The sequence below is a fragment of the Coregonus clupeaformis genome, chromosome 24 (assembly GCF_020615455.1).
Source record: "Coregonus clupeaformis isolate EN_2021a chromosome 24, ASM2061545v1, whole genome shotgun sequence".
NCBI classification, from domain to species: domain Eukaryota; kingdom Metazoa; phylum Chordata; class Actinopteri; order Salmoniformes; family Salmonidae; genus Coregonus; species Coregonus clupeaformis.
Genome location: NC_059215.1, coordinates 39,306,855 through 39,321,907, shown reverse-complemented (window position 1 = coordinate 39,321,907; position 15,053 = coordinate 39,306,855). Strand labels below are relative to the sequence as shown.

Sequence of the window (15,053 nt, the reverse complement as noted above, 5' to 3'; positions counted from 1 at the left end):
TTTTATTTATCTACAAATCGGTGGTGCCCTTCTTTGTGAGGCATTGAAAAACCTCCCTGGTCTTTATGGTTGAATCTGTGCTTGAAATTCACTACTCGATTGAGGGACCTTTCAGATAATTGTATGTTTGGGGTACAGAGATGAGGTAGTCCTTACAAAATAATTTTTACCACTATTATTGAACACAGAATGAGTCCATGCAACTTATTAGGAGATTTGTTGAGCACGTTCCACTTTGACATTATGGGGTATCGTGTGTAGATTTTTTACATTTTACATTTTAGTCATTTTAGCAGACGCTCTTATCCAGAGCGACTTACAGTTAGTGAGTGCATACATTTTTCATACTCAGAGACACAAAATCTCAATTTAATACATTTTAAATTCAGGCTGTAACACACCAAAATGTGGAAAAAGTCAAGTGGTGTGATTACTTTCTGAAAGCACTGTAGCTGCTTTAGCACCAGTACAGTCGATACAATAGCCACTCCCTCCCCCACTGCTGTCTTATTGAGATTCAATACCATTAACCTATGGTATGTCTGTAGAACTTTAGTAGGATTGTCTGTGTTTCACTTGGTGAATGATGGTTATGGTCAGTGAGCTTATGGTCATGTGTGTGGTCACTGGCCAGTAAGAGTGAGGTAGAGTTGATAATTGATACTCACGTAGTTGGTCAAAGTGAGTCTGTATCCCATCGGGTCCAGGAACAGAGCAGACAATACGTGCCTTCTGGAAGGTACTCCACTTGTTCACCAGACTCCGCTGGCCCCCGATGTCATTCTGTACACACACAGATTAGAATAGATGTCACTATTGACATCGACAGCAACTATGATAGTAAGAAGGTAAACAAACACACATATACAGGCACATCTACAAACACACAAGTGCACATGCCCGTTTTAAGTAAACACAAACACACCTGTACATTGGTACCAGTACACACAGGCACGTAGAGATCCTTACCTTGCAGACACGCGCCACTCTGGAGTACAGCACCTTCCCAGCAGCCCCCTCTGCCTCCTGAGCGCGCTCAGTGAAGAACATGTACACCTTATCATCCTCTGGGTTATCAGTCTCTGCCATCCAGGCCACCTTCACAAACTGGGCATCTGACAGAGAGAGAGAGAGAGAGAGAGAGAGAGAGAGAGAGAGAGAGAGAGAGAGAGAGAGAGAGAGAGAGATTTTACATTTTAGATGGAGATGGAGAGAAGTAGAGAGGTAGAGAGAGAAAGAGAGAGAGAGAGAGAGAGTGAAAGATATGTTTACAAATGAAAGAGAATGAGAATAAATGTTTTTGATTAGTAAGAGTGAAATAAATAATTGTTTAATGTATACAGAGGTCCCCACTTCCTTACCCTGCAGCCAGGTGGAGTCGTACTGCTCGGTGCGGATCACATGACGACTGCCCAGGCTGCGAAAAAAGGCAGAGTCTCGACTCATGAAGTCAGATGAAATCCCAGCATACAGCTCCCCATCTGGACACGGACACAGACAAACACATTATCCAACATACTAAATTACACCACCGTTTCAAAAGATTGGGGTCACTTAGAAATGTCCTTGTTTTCGAAAGAAAAGCAATTTTTTTGTCCATTAAAATAACATCAAATTGATCAGAAATACAGTGTACACATTGTTCATGTTGTAAATGGCTATTGTAGCTGGAAACGGCAGATTTTTTATGGAATATCTACATAGGCGTACAGAGGCCCATTATCAGCAACCATCAGTCCTGTGTTCCAATGTCACGTGGTGTTTGCTAATCCAAGTTTATCATTTTAAAAGGCTAATTGATCATTAGAAAACCCTTTTGCAATTATGTTAGCACAGCTGAAAACGGTTGTGCTGATTAAAGAAGCAATAAAATTGGCCTTCTTTAGACTAGTTGAATATCTGGAACATCACCAATTGAGGGTTCGATTACAGGCTCAAAATGGCTAGAAACAAATAACTTTCTTCTGAAACTCATCAGTCTATTCTTGTTCTGAGAAATGAAGGCTATTCCATGTGAGAAATTGCCAAGAAACTGAAGATATCGTACAACGCTGTGTAGTACTCCCTTCACAGAACAGCGCAAACTGGCTCTAACCAGAATAGAAAGAGGAGTGGGAGGCCTCGGTGCACAACTGAGCAAGAGGACAAATACATTAGAGTGTCTAGTTTGAGAAACAGATGCCTCACAGGTCCTCAACTGGCAGCTTCATTAAATAGTACCCGCAAAACACCAGTCTCAACGTCAACAGTGAAGAGGGGACTCTGGGATGCTGACCTTCTCGGCAGAGTTGCAAAGAAAAAGCCATATCTCAGACTGGCCAATAAAAATAAAATATTAAGATGGGCAGTCTGAGATATGGCTTTTTCTTGCATGGAATAGCCTTCAAGTTTCAGAAGAAAGTTATTTGTTTCTGGCCATTTTGAGCCTGTAATCGAACCCACAATTGCTGATGCTCCAGATACTCAACTAGTCTCAAGAAGGCCAGTTTTATTGCTTTTTTAATCAGCACAACAGTTTTCAGCTGTGCTAACATAATTGCAAAATGGTTTTCTAATGATCAATTAGCCTTTTAAAATGATAAACTTGGATTAGCAAACACAACGTGCCATTGGAACACAGGACTGATGGTTGCTGATAATGGGCCTCTGTACGCCTATGTCGATATTCCATTAAAAATCATCCGTTTCCAGCTACAATAGCCATTTATAACATTAACAACGTCTACACTGTATTTCTGATCAATTTGATGTTATTTTAATGGACAAAAAAATTGCTTTTCTTTCGAAAACAAGGACATTTCTAAGTGACCCCAAATTTTTGAACGGTAGTGTATATAGGCCTACCCATGGAACAGCACAAACAAATCAATATCTACATACACCTACAGTGGGGAGAACAAGTATTTGATACACTGCCGATTTTTCAGGTTTTCCTACTTACAAAGCATGTAGAGGTCTGTAATTTTTATCATAGGTACACTTCAACTGTGAGAGACATAATGTAAATCACATTGTATGATTTTTAAGTAATTAATTTGCATTTTATTGCATGACATAAGTATTTGATCACCTACCAACCAGTAAGAATTTCCGGCTCTCACAGACCTGTTAGTTTTTCTTTAAGAAGCCCTCCTGTTCTCCACTCATTACCTGTATTAACTGCACCTGTTTGAACTCGTTACCTGTATAAAAGACACCTGTCCACACACTCCATCAAACAGACTCCAACCTCTCCACAATGGCCAAGACCAGAGAGCTGTGTAAGGACATCAGGGATAACATTGTAGACCTGCACAAGGCTGGGATGGGCTACAGGACAATAGGCAAGCAGCTTGGTGAGAAGGCAACAACTGTTGGCGCAATTATTAGAAAATGGAAGAAGTTCAAGATGACGGTCAATCACCCTCGGTCTGGGGCTCCATGCAAGATCTCACCTCGTGGGGCATCAATGATCATGAGGAAGGTGAGGGATCAGCCCAGAACTACACAGTATGACCTGGTCAATGACCTGAAGAGAACGGGGTCCACAGTCTCAAAGAAAACCATTAGTAACACACTACGCCGTCATGGATTAAAATCCTGCAGCGCACGCAAGGTCCCCCTGCTCAAGCCAGCGCATGTCCAGGCCCGTCTGAAGTTTGCCAATGACCATCTGGATGATCCAGAGGAGGAATGGGAGAAGGTCATGTGGTCTGATGAGACAAAAATATAGCTTTTTGGTCTAAACTCCACTCGCCGTGTTTGGAGGAAGAAGAAGGATGAGTACAACCCCAAGAACACCATCCCAACCGTGAAGCATGGAGATGGAAACATCATTCTTTGGGGATGCTTTTCTGCAAAGGGGACAGGACGACTGCACCGTATTGAGGGGAGGAAGGATGGGGCCATGTATCGCGAGATCTTGGCCAACAACTGCCTTCCCTCAGTAAGAGCATTGAAGATGGGTCGTGGCTGGGTCTTCCAGCATGACAACGACCCGAAACACACAGCCAGGGCAACTAAGGAGTGGCTCCGTAAGAAGCATATCAAGGTCCTGGAGTGGCCTAGCCAGTCTCCAGACCTGAACCCAATAGAAAATCTTTGGAGGGAGCTGAAAGTCCGTATTTCCCAGCGACAGCCCCGAAACCTGAAGGATCTGGAGAAGGTCTGTATGGAGGAGTGGGCCAAAATCCCTGCTGCTGTGTGTGCAAACCTGGTCAAGACCTACAGGAAACGTATGATCTCTGTAATTGCAAACAAAGGTTTCTGTACCAAATATTAAGTTCTGCTTTTCTGATGTATCAAATACTTATGTCATGCAATAAAATGCAAATGAATTACTTAAAAATCATACAATGTGATTTTCTGGATTTTTGTTTTAGATTCCGTCTCTCACAGTTGAAGTGTACCTATGATAAAAATTACAGACCTCTACATGCTTTGTAAGTAGGAAAACCTGCAAAATCGGCAGTGTATCAAATAGTTGTTCTCCCCACTGTATAAGGCCATCAAACAGGTCTTTGTTTTAGTGTGAACACACTCACACACAACACATTTGCTCACATACATACTGTGTGTGATCTTACCAATAATGGCTGAGGCAGTTCTCTGGTGTGGATCATATGGACACTTTCCCTTCCCGCATTCAGTCTGTCCAAATGACAGAGTTTGTCGCTCTGACTGCCAAATAAACAGAATTGAATAGACACATTTTACACACTACACACAGACACACACATGCACTCACTCATGCATGGACATACAAGCTACTGCCACATAACCAGGGGCAGACTGGCCATCTGGCATTTCGGGAAAATGCCAGATGGGCTGGTCGATTTTTTTGCCCAGTGGCCCTGTCTTACTTGTTTTTTTTGTGCAAAATTATAATTATCTGGCTAATAATGGGGGCGTCAAGGGAAAAAATGGGCCGGTGTGGGGGCCTCGAGGAAGAAAATGGTCCGGTGTGTTCGAAATGCCAGGGACGATATTTGGTCCCAGTCCACCCCTGCACATAACTAATGTACAGTACAACTCTAAAACTCTCCCAGACTTGTATATTAATGAGGAAGTAATCTCTTTAAATATTTGGGTGACAAATTTGTGAAATGCAATGTGAGGGAGGCAGCGCTGCTGGCCTCTCAAAGCACCGCGTCCCCTCGTGTCCTTGCTCAGGAGTCTAAGCCCCTTTCATGGGTTTCGCACCTTCTCCGAGAAACACAGACACCAGCACACATGGGGACCTGAAGACAGTGTGTGAGAAAGTGAAAGAAGAAAGAGAGAGAGGAAAAGCAAGGGAGTTTAGCTAAGAATCGTTGAGACATGGGGGCAAACACACGGAGACATAGGAAAGGCAGGTATCAGGTTATAGGGGTACACAGTACAGTACACATAGGTGTAGCAACAGATAGCGCAGCTATAGGGGCAGACAGCTAGGCCTATAGTCAGACAGAACACACAGCTATATGATTTATTGCTATAGGACAGATGTAGAAGAACAGAGAGCGAAAGCTTGAGATAGGCATTCGTAGAGTCGTTGTCCTCAATACATTCCTGGGGGACCAATGGGTGTGCACATGTTGGGTGAGGAAGGAGTGTGTGTGTGTGTGTGTGTGTGTGTGTGTGTGTGTGTGTGTGTGTGTGTGTGTGTGTGTGTGTGTGTGTGTGTGTGTGTGTGTGTGTGTGTGGGTGGGTGTGGGTGTGTGTGTGTGTGTGGGTGGGTATGTGTGTGTGGGTGTGTGTGTGCACGCGCGTGTGTGTGTGGCTTTACCTTGAGGAAGACGCTGGTAGGGATGAAGGCACAGCGAGGGTTGAAGGCTCCCGTTCCACACACATACAGGTGGGTCTGGTTGTAGGGCTGCAGCACCCTCAGGAAGTTAGCGCACTCCAACTGTAGAAGGGGATTGAAGTTAGGAGTGTGTGTGTATTTGTGTGTGTGTGTGTGTGTGTGTGTGTGTGTGTGCGTATGTGTTTTTCTGTCTATACCGGTAACCACTCACCTCCCGATCTTTTCCAGCCATCAAACACTCTTGGACCCGGTCTGGACTTGCTGGCCAGTAGAGCTGAAAAAGGAAGAGACAGTATAGTTGTCATGCCATCATGATGATCTGGTATCATGCCACCATGATGATCTGGTATCATGCCACCATGATGATCTGGTATCATGCCACCATGATGATCTGGTATCATGCCACCATGATGATCTGGTATCATGCCACCATGATGATCTGGTATCATGCCACCATGATGAGCTGGTATCATGCCATCATGATGATCTGGTATCATGCCACCATGATGAGCTGGTATCATGCCACCATGATGAGCTGGTATCATGCCACCATGATGAGCTGGTATCATGCCACCATAGATGACTAACCTCCATAGCATGTCCACTGAGTTAGTCATTTAGGGGCCATAGCAGATGTTTTCTTTATCATTTGCTTCAGGCTATCTGAGGAACGACAAAAAATATATTGTAGACACCTCGTTAGCACAGGGAAGAGAATAATTATCTCTGGCCCCCTCCTGTGCTATCGAAGGGGTTTGGAACGTTTCAGCCGCCTCGTTGCCCTAAACAACCTGAAGCAACTTTGCAACAACAAGAACCTCCCTGGTCTTTGTAGTTGAATCTGTGTTTGAAATTCACTGCTAAACTGAGGGATCTTACAGATAATTGTATGTGTGGGGTACAGAGATGATGTACAATCAAAAATTATGTTAAACACCATTATTGTACACAGAGTGAGTCCATGCAACTTATTATGTGATTTGTTGAGCAAATCTTTACTCCTGAACTTATTTAGGCTTGCCATAACAAAGGGGTTGAAAACGTATTGACTCAAGACATTTCAGCTTTTCATTTTTAAAGTTCCAGTTACTGATAAGTTACTGATAAGCATGCATCCATTAAGAAGCTGACTGTTAGAACTGCTAATGCCCCGTGGATTTATGCGCAATTGAAAAACTGTATGGTTGAGAGGGACGAGGCAAAAGGAATGGCAAATAAGTCTGGCTGCACAGCCGATTGGTATACGTACTGTAAAAGGAGAAATTAAACAAAAGTAAGAAGAAGCTGTACTACGAAAACAAAGGTACATTTTTATAAACTATGATACAAAAAATTGTGAAGTACCTTAAATGAAATTTTGGCCAAAAGGCAAACTTAGCTTCATCCTTCATTGAATCAGATGGCTCATTCATCACAAAACCCAACTACTTTAATTACTTTTTCAATGGCAAGATTAGCAAACGTATGCATGACATGCCAACAACAAACTCTGAGCCTTCATATTCATGCATAACTGACCAAATAATGAAAGACAAGAGTTGTAATTTTGAATTCTGGAAAGTGAGTGTGGAAGAGGTGAAAAAAATATTGCTGACAAACCACCTGGTACTGACAACTTGGATGGAAAATGACTGAGGATAGTAGCGGACTATATTGCCACTCCTATTTGCCATCTCTTCAATGTAAGCCTACAGGAACAGCAACAACATGAATGTCAATCTCTCCTGACTCAATGTAGAGGAGAGATTGACTGCATCACTACTGGTCTTTGTGAGAGGTATTGACAAATTAAAAGTACCAAACTGTCTGTAGAATCAGTGAACACACAGCTCAGACATCCATACATACCCCACAATACATGCTACAAGAGGTCCAGAACAGAGGCTAGGAAATGCACAGTACTATACAGAGCCATGACTACATGGAACTCTCTCCCACCTCAGGTAACTCAAGTTAGCAATAAAATAAGATTTAAAAAACAACACCTCACGGCACAACGCGGACTGTGAAGACACACACACACACACACTCACACACTCTACACACACCCACACATTATTCTTAGTAATGTAATGTAGTATTGTAAAATTGTAATGTAATAATGGAGCAACGTCAATTTGTATGATGCACATCGTTTTTGTATGATGCTATGTTTTATTTATGTTTGTACCCCAGGAATAGTAGCTGCTGCCTTGGCAACAGCTAATGGGGATCCTAATAAAATACTAAATGCTATCACTGAATACCAGAGCGGGGAGTAGACTGGGCGACCACCAGCATTCTCACTGGGAATATATAAATCAACCATCTGTGACGAATACAATTTCTTGGATGGGAGTTTTATACAACTATTTCTATGCTCTGTCACATGGACAAAGATATGGATATGCATAGATGGCATATTATAGACAGTACACTAATCCCTGTGCAACATGCAATTCAATTAGCAAGAGACTGAACAGGAACTGGATCAAAAAGAAAAGAAAGAGAGGGAGGAAATGGAAATGGAAAAGGAGAGAAATTAGCATAATGCTGATAGTGGGCACATTTGCACACACAGACACACACATGTTGTGAAATCTGTTATGAATGTATTGTAATGTTTTTAAAATGTATAACTGTCTTAATTTGGCAGCAGCTAATGGGGATCCATAATAAATACAATACAAATACACACACACACACATGCACGCACACACAGACACACACACAGCTCTTCGGTCCTTGTGTGTGATGTGGGCTGGTGGTGAGGGACTCATGCAATAGGAATGCCTCAGGGGTTGGTTGATCAGAGGATGGTGTTATTAGAGGGAGCATGGCGCTCCAGTCAATCTCCTGCCAGGCAGAAATGGGAACAGGGGTGACCTTAGAATGAAACCCTCACTTATACAATACGTGCTATTCCTGTCTGGGAAAGAGTCTGAGAGAGAGTCCCTGTATAAATGTATGTCTACATGTATTAGAATGAAAGTCTGAGAGGGAGGAAATGGAAAGGGAGAGAAATTAGGATATGACTGGTAGTGGGCATGGGTACACACAGTAGAGAGGTGGAGAAAGTGTGTGTGGATCGTTGTGTATTAGAATGAGTGTTTGTCTGAAAGAGAGGGATTGAGAGACACAGGGGGCTTGATGGAAAGAGGAAGGGATGCTGGACAGCTGGAGATGGCTTACTCCTCCGTATTCAGGTTTCCATAATTTATTTACTTTACATAATTACTTTATCCATGCACACTGGACAATCTACAGTGACTGTGACAGTCATCCAGCCCTTAACATCTATTCTCTCACAAGGTTTTCTGGGTTACAGTGAAAACCAGCTAAGAGTTAACGTTTTCCTTACTGAGGAGTGTAGCTGTATCAATAAATGTGTTCATGTGAGCGTAAGTGTGTGTAAGTAATTATACTGAATCTATTACCCCTTTTCCACACAATCATGCAGACCAGAACCAGACTGTGGTTTGGATAATTGCTTTTAAAATTGTATTTTTCAACAAAGTTCTAACAACTATGGCGGTTGTGTCACCAGGACAGCTCAGTACAGCTTGGTTTGGTTCGGCTCGGTTCGGCTCAGTAGTGTGAGAAGCCTATAGAGAGCCAGGCAGTCTGACCTTGCTGGGGTTCTGTGTGATGTCGTCCAGGCTGGTGGACAGCAGGTTGTCTTTCATGGCCACGTAGAGCCGACGGCCATCTTCATCTGGCAGCAGAGAGTGCATGTCCCCCGCCGCCAGGGGCAGGTATAGGAGACGGCCATTCTGGACCAGCTCTGAGAGAGAGAGCGAGAGAGAGAGAGAGAGAGAGAGAGAGAGAGAGAGAGAGAGAGAGAGAGAGAGAGAGAGAGAGAGAGAGAGAGAGAGAGAGAGAGAGAGAGAGAGAGAGAGACAAAGAGAGAGAGAGAGAGAGAGAGAGAGAGAGAGAGAGAGAGAGAGAGAGAGAGAGAGAGAGAGAGAGAGAGAGAGAGAGAGAGAGAGAGAGAGACAAAGAGAGAGAGAGAGAGACAAAGAGAGAGAGAGAGAGAGACAAAGAGAGAGAGAGAGAGAGAGAGAGAGACAAAGAGAGAGAGAGAGAGAGAGAGAGAGAGAGAGAGAGAGAGAGAGAGAGAGAGAGAGAGAGAGAGAGAGAGAGAGAGAGAGAGAGAGAGAGAGAGAGAGAGAGAGAGAGAGAGAGATTAATACAACAATAGCACGGTACTGAGGCTGTCCTAATATGGACACCATACAGCGGAGAGATGCGGGTACAGTCACAATATGATACAGACACCAATATCACAGCTATACTACATCTATAACCCAATGACAAATAAAACTTGACTGTATGATCAAACAATTTGTGTAGACAGCTTATTAAATACAGATAGAAAGACCTAGAGATCAAAACACAGTCACACACCAGCTATAATATCTCATATGGTACACCAAAGACCAGCTAATGAGTGGTACTAGGCAGCATCCATGAATCATATGAGTTGTAGTATTCTGTGGCTATGACTCTGGATGAGTCCAACTCCCCTCCACAAACAGACATGATATGGCACAGCACAAACCCTTTCCCACAGCATCTATCACACATTCATCTATTCATTTCTCAAGCATGCTTATCGGGATCAACATAAGTCAGAAGTCCATCAGACAAACAATCTAATACATCTCCAGGCAGATGACAATAGTGGATGATGCAACAGTGAGACTATGAAGCTATGATAGAGGCTGTACGTGACATAGACCCGATAGCCGGATAGCTAAGAGTAGCGATTAGCAGAGGATGACAATCACCACTTCTATCAGTCTACTCTCATTGTGAAACCACACTTCTCCCACACAAACTACACTAACATACAGAATGTCTATAAGCTTGGAGCTCACATAGGAATGAATTTTGAGGGTGGATTGGTTTACATTCATCTAACTGTTCTAACACATATTATCTGTTTCCCTTTCACTCTTAGAAAAAGGGTTCCAAAAGGGTTATTCGGCTGTCCCCATAGGAGAACCCTTTTGGATTTCATGTAGAACCCTAAGGAACTAAAACTATTCTACCTGGAACCAAAAAGGGTTCATCAAAGGGTTCTAGGGACAACCGAAGAACCATGTTAGGTTCTAGATAGCACCTTTTTTTTTTCAAAGAGTGTAGCAAAGCTTGGCTCTAAAGCTTAGCTTGCGTATGTGTTTAATAGAAGATAGGTGGGTTTGGAGATGATTGAGAAGTAATGACAGACTGTGTCTGGTGGACAAACTGGAATAGTGAGATGAGACTGATGCCACTTTGGTGAGACTGACAGACTGAGAAATGAGACATGACGAGTGTGGAAGAAACTACACCGTGATGAGAAAGAGGATGAATCGATGGGGAGAAGGGCATGAGAGAGAAACATTCTTTGGGGAGCAGACAGGAGACTGTCTGTTATTTATTTGCTGACGAAAGAGGTAGCAAAGATTTATTTGAAGAAACCGGGAGGACTGAGAGTAAGATCGAACTGGCATACACATTCTCTTGGTTGTTGGCAAACTTGTTGAGTGACACGTTCCAAATATCACAATCAAAGTCCCCGCTAAGAGTGTACCCATCTCATCTCTCTCACACACAAATATATTATATGTACTGTATATACTGTATATTTCTACGCACACACTGGACTGTAGAGCCAATGGCCAGAACACCCATCAGGGTTGCGTCATTCTGAGTATATGATGAATGTTTCTTATTCAGGGTGACAGAAAACACATTCCTGCCTCTCCCAAGCAAAAATTCCCTTTTAGACACGGACAGTCTCCACTCCAAGACACATCACACGCATGCACACATGTGCGCACACACACACACACACACACACACATACACACACACACAAACACACACACATTCCTGCCACTCTCCCAACACACCAGCTGCACCCACCAACCCCACCGGGCCCATCCTTCCTCTGGGGTAGTTGCCTTGACAACAGTGACCATGTCGACCCAGTGGGGGTTCCAGGCCTGTTCTCGCCAGCAGCCCCTCAGAGGGATTAGTACTGGCAGTGTTTCACCTGTCAGACTGGCCTCCACAGCTAACACCAAAACACAACACATCTACTGTAGAAAGTCCATTAGCTTCAACTGTAAATGTAGGCCAATGTGTAGAAACAAACTAGTGAGAAGTCGATTGTAAAGGTACATTGTTTAAATCAGAAGGCTTAGATTGAAATCCTGAAAATCTTGTTGAAATCCAAGATCACAAACAGAAGGGTCTTTGTTTCTAAATGTGTCTTAACTCACCAGAACAGCCATGTATTTTCAGTCCGGGTAGACTCAACGTGTTTGTAAAAACTGCAGAGTGCAGACATCCTCAGACAAGCTGAAGGTGACAGCGAGGTCCTTAAGGCCATGACCCTTGACCTCCAGTCAGTTGATCCTTGACCCTGTCACTCTAAATCAAAGAAAACGTTTGACATATTTCCACCGCCCACTCACCCCACCCTCTCCGCCCTGTGTCCTCATTCCCCAACCTTCACACTTCCCCTGGTGTCTGTGGCATTTTTTGGGGCGCGTCTCTGTCTGCCCACCCCCCCCTTCCTCCTGTGGATGTGAATGCCATGAGTTAGCATGGCATCAGGAGGATGAGAGATATATTTTTAGCCGCCAAACAAACCCAAGCCAGTGAACATTAGATTACCTCAGTCATGGGAGCCACTGATGTGCCTCTATGTGATTAGGGAAAATGTGTGGCGTGTGGTACAGCTAAGAACATTCCTGCATCAGGAGACACACACACACACACACACACCATGGTGGGAGTCCATTTCAAGTACTAAGTATCCTGTCTATCATGACTCAATAGAGTAGTTATCATTAATCTCCCTTATTACCATTTTGTTATTATCAAGAGGATTGCTAGTGTGTCTAAGTGTGTGTGTATGTGTCTAAGTGTGTGTGTGTGTGTGCGTGTCTATGTGTCTGAGTTAGTCTACCTGTTTCTCTACATGGGGAGCCCCAGAGCTGAGTTGTCTGGCTCACAGTTCCCAGGGGGAAGACTTTGTTCGGTGCGCCACTAGAGAAATGAGGAAACTGGGGCCCATTTCCTGTGGAAATGGGGTTATCACTTCACCAATTACAGTGCAATTAGAGAGGCAGGCCTGGAGATGCCTGTGAAATGGACAAACACACACTCCCTGACATCTGGATTCTTTCACCACTCAACCAGGCACACGTAGATACCCTGCCCTTTCACCTTTCTGAATATATAAGTATATATCATAATCAGATGTTTGGCAAAGGCAGCTCTCTGTCTGAGCATTACAGCACAGCTTTAGTTCAAGGCTACAAAACCACCATCTGCCGTTGTCAAGGGTGTTGCCAAGAAGGAGGGGTACCAATTCTCAGGGCATCACCCTCCCCTCAGGTGAAAGGAGAAAGTGTCATCATCTTGAGATGATGAAATGACTTCCAATCTATGTCAGAAATGTCTTGTGTGAATCAATCTAAATGATAATGACCTTCCAAACATGGCCGCCTCTCCAATCACTGTACAGGGTAATGATGCATCATCACGGGTCACAAGAGGAGCAGGTGAACTGTAAAGGCAGCCGGGCAGGGCAAGCATCATCAAACGGCAACTCTATAACCCGCTTGTGTGGGGTTCCCAATCATTCTACATCGCTTAACAGCCGGCATTTCTTCATTAGCCTTTTATATGTGCCGCTATACATTTCATATAATCCGCAGCAGTAAAATGTCCCTTTTGTGTGTGGGGGGCAAGAACCCAATCTCCAACTGTCATTTATCATTTGGGAAATAAGGGCTGGAGTCTACAAGCGACTGGGATAATTGAGTCATTAGGAGTGGGGGTGGCAGGCAGTTTAAGTCCAGTGCTGGCTGGCCGACGCGAAGTTTGACTGAATTACTGTGATAATTTAGTCATTAAGGCTAGGTGGGTTGGAGAGAGAGGGACCAGGCAGCCAAGCTGATGGGGTAATCAGTCATGGTGGGGTTAAGACCAGCTCCCTCACACGTGGAGCTCCAGGATCTGATCTGGAATCAGGCCCTGGTGGCGACCCTGACCCGTGAAGAGGAAAAGGCGGTCAGGCTATCAGACGTACAGTGAGGTCCAAAAGTATTTGAGTGCTTTTTTATGATTCTAGATTTATATTTCGTACCTCTGATATTGAGCTCTGCATTGTGACACCCATGTTCAAAAGCAGCCAGATGTAGCACTGAAATGAAATTCAGCAAAGCAGAAATGATGCAGGAAATGAAACGACTCTCTGTGTTCAGACACCTTCCCTCTGACTGAACAAACTAAATTAACTAGCTTCCCTCCGTGCATAAGTTCCCTTTATACTTTCTAGGTCACGTACGTTTCAGCCTTGAATCTGATTGTTATATGTACCTCACATATGATTGATTAGACTATCACTCCCAACTGGGGTTTATCATCGTTGCATTCTCAGACATGTGCAGGTGGAGCAGCTCAAATATCACTCAATACTCACTCAGCACAGACTAAAAATCTTAACATACCTCTCTATTAGAAGACAGATAAATATACTACCATACTCATTCTTTAAAGAAAAAGCCAGCACCCTCAATGACGCACATCATCTTTACACAATACTCGCACTTCGTCAATCATACACAAACATCTTCACACAACAATCCCATACTCTCCTGAACATAGCTGATCCCTTATTGTGTAGGAAAGTGTACTGGAATGAGGAAAGCAGTGAGAGGGACAGACATTGAACTAGATAATACAGTTAATAGATAACACAATGAGTGGGCAGATAGGAGAAATGCGAGCCACACTAACAAGAGACAGTAGGGCGTGTGGGAGAGAGAGAGAGGGGTTCTGTCTTACCTGAGTGGGTGAACTGCAGGCGAGGCAGGGAGGCTCTCCATGCCCCTGTCAGACTGTGCCCCAGGTGGGCTAGGAGGAACAGGGTCACGAACCTCCACATGGTCTCACACACGCACACACTCAAAGTCCCGAGCACAGCACACACACTTCACGAGTAAGGCACCGGCAGGATACACACTCACTTGTGTCTGTGTGTGGGCTCTGCAAAGCAGAGAAATCTAGTCCAACAAAACACACTACTCCCACTTGGCTTCAGCTCGACAGCTACAGAGATGTGTCTCCTCTCTTCTCTTCATGTGACTTGTCTCCTGTATCTCTCACTCTGTCTTTTCTCACTCTCGTCTCTTGGGTTTCTCCCCTTGATGAGTGTTGATTTTTCTCTCACTGTACTCTAATCTCGCTCTCTTTCTCTCTCGCTCCCTCTCCCTCTTTCAGTCCTCCTCTGTATAGGCAAGGAGGA

The 15,053-nt window shown here is 44.0% G+C and overlaps 1 protein-coding gene across 1 annotated transcript in view; it reads right to left on the bottom strand.

The window, feature by feature from the left end:
- LOC121538164 (semaphorin-3ab) overlaps positions 1-15,019 on the bottom strand; it is a 34,586-nt gene extending 19,567 nt beyond the window's left edge. The window contains exons 1-8 of the mRNA XM_041845958.1: positions 14,594-15,019; positions 9,373-9,527; positions 5,976-6,038; positions 5,747-5,866; positions 4,566-4,659; positions 1,362-1,481; positions 970-1,115; positions 669-783 (exon numbers count right to left, since the gene is read on the bottom strand). Of these exons, the coding sequence (XP_041701892.1) occupies positions 669-783; positions 970-1,115; positions 1,362-1,481; positions 4,566-4,659; positions 5,747-5,866; positions 5,976-6,038; positions 9,373-9,527; positions 14,594-14,693 (913 nt within the window). The 5' untranslated portion in view covers positions 14,694-15,019. The remainder of the gene's footprint in view (positions 1-668; positions 784-969; positions 1,116-1,361; positions 1,482-4,565; positions 4,660-5,746; positions 5,867-5,975; positions 6,039-9,372; positions 9,528-14,593) is intronic.
- Positions 15,020-15,053: the final 34 nt, after the last annotated feature.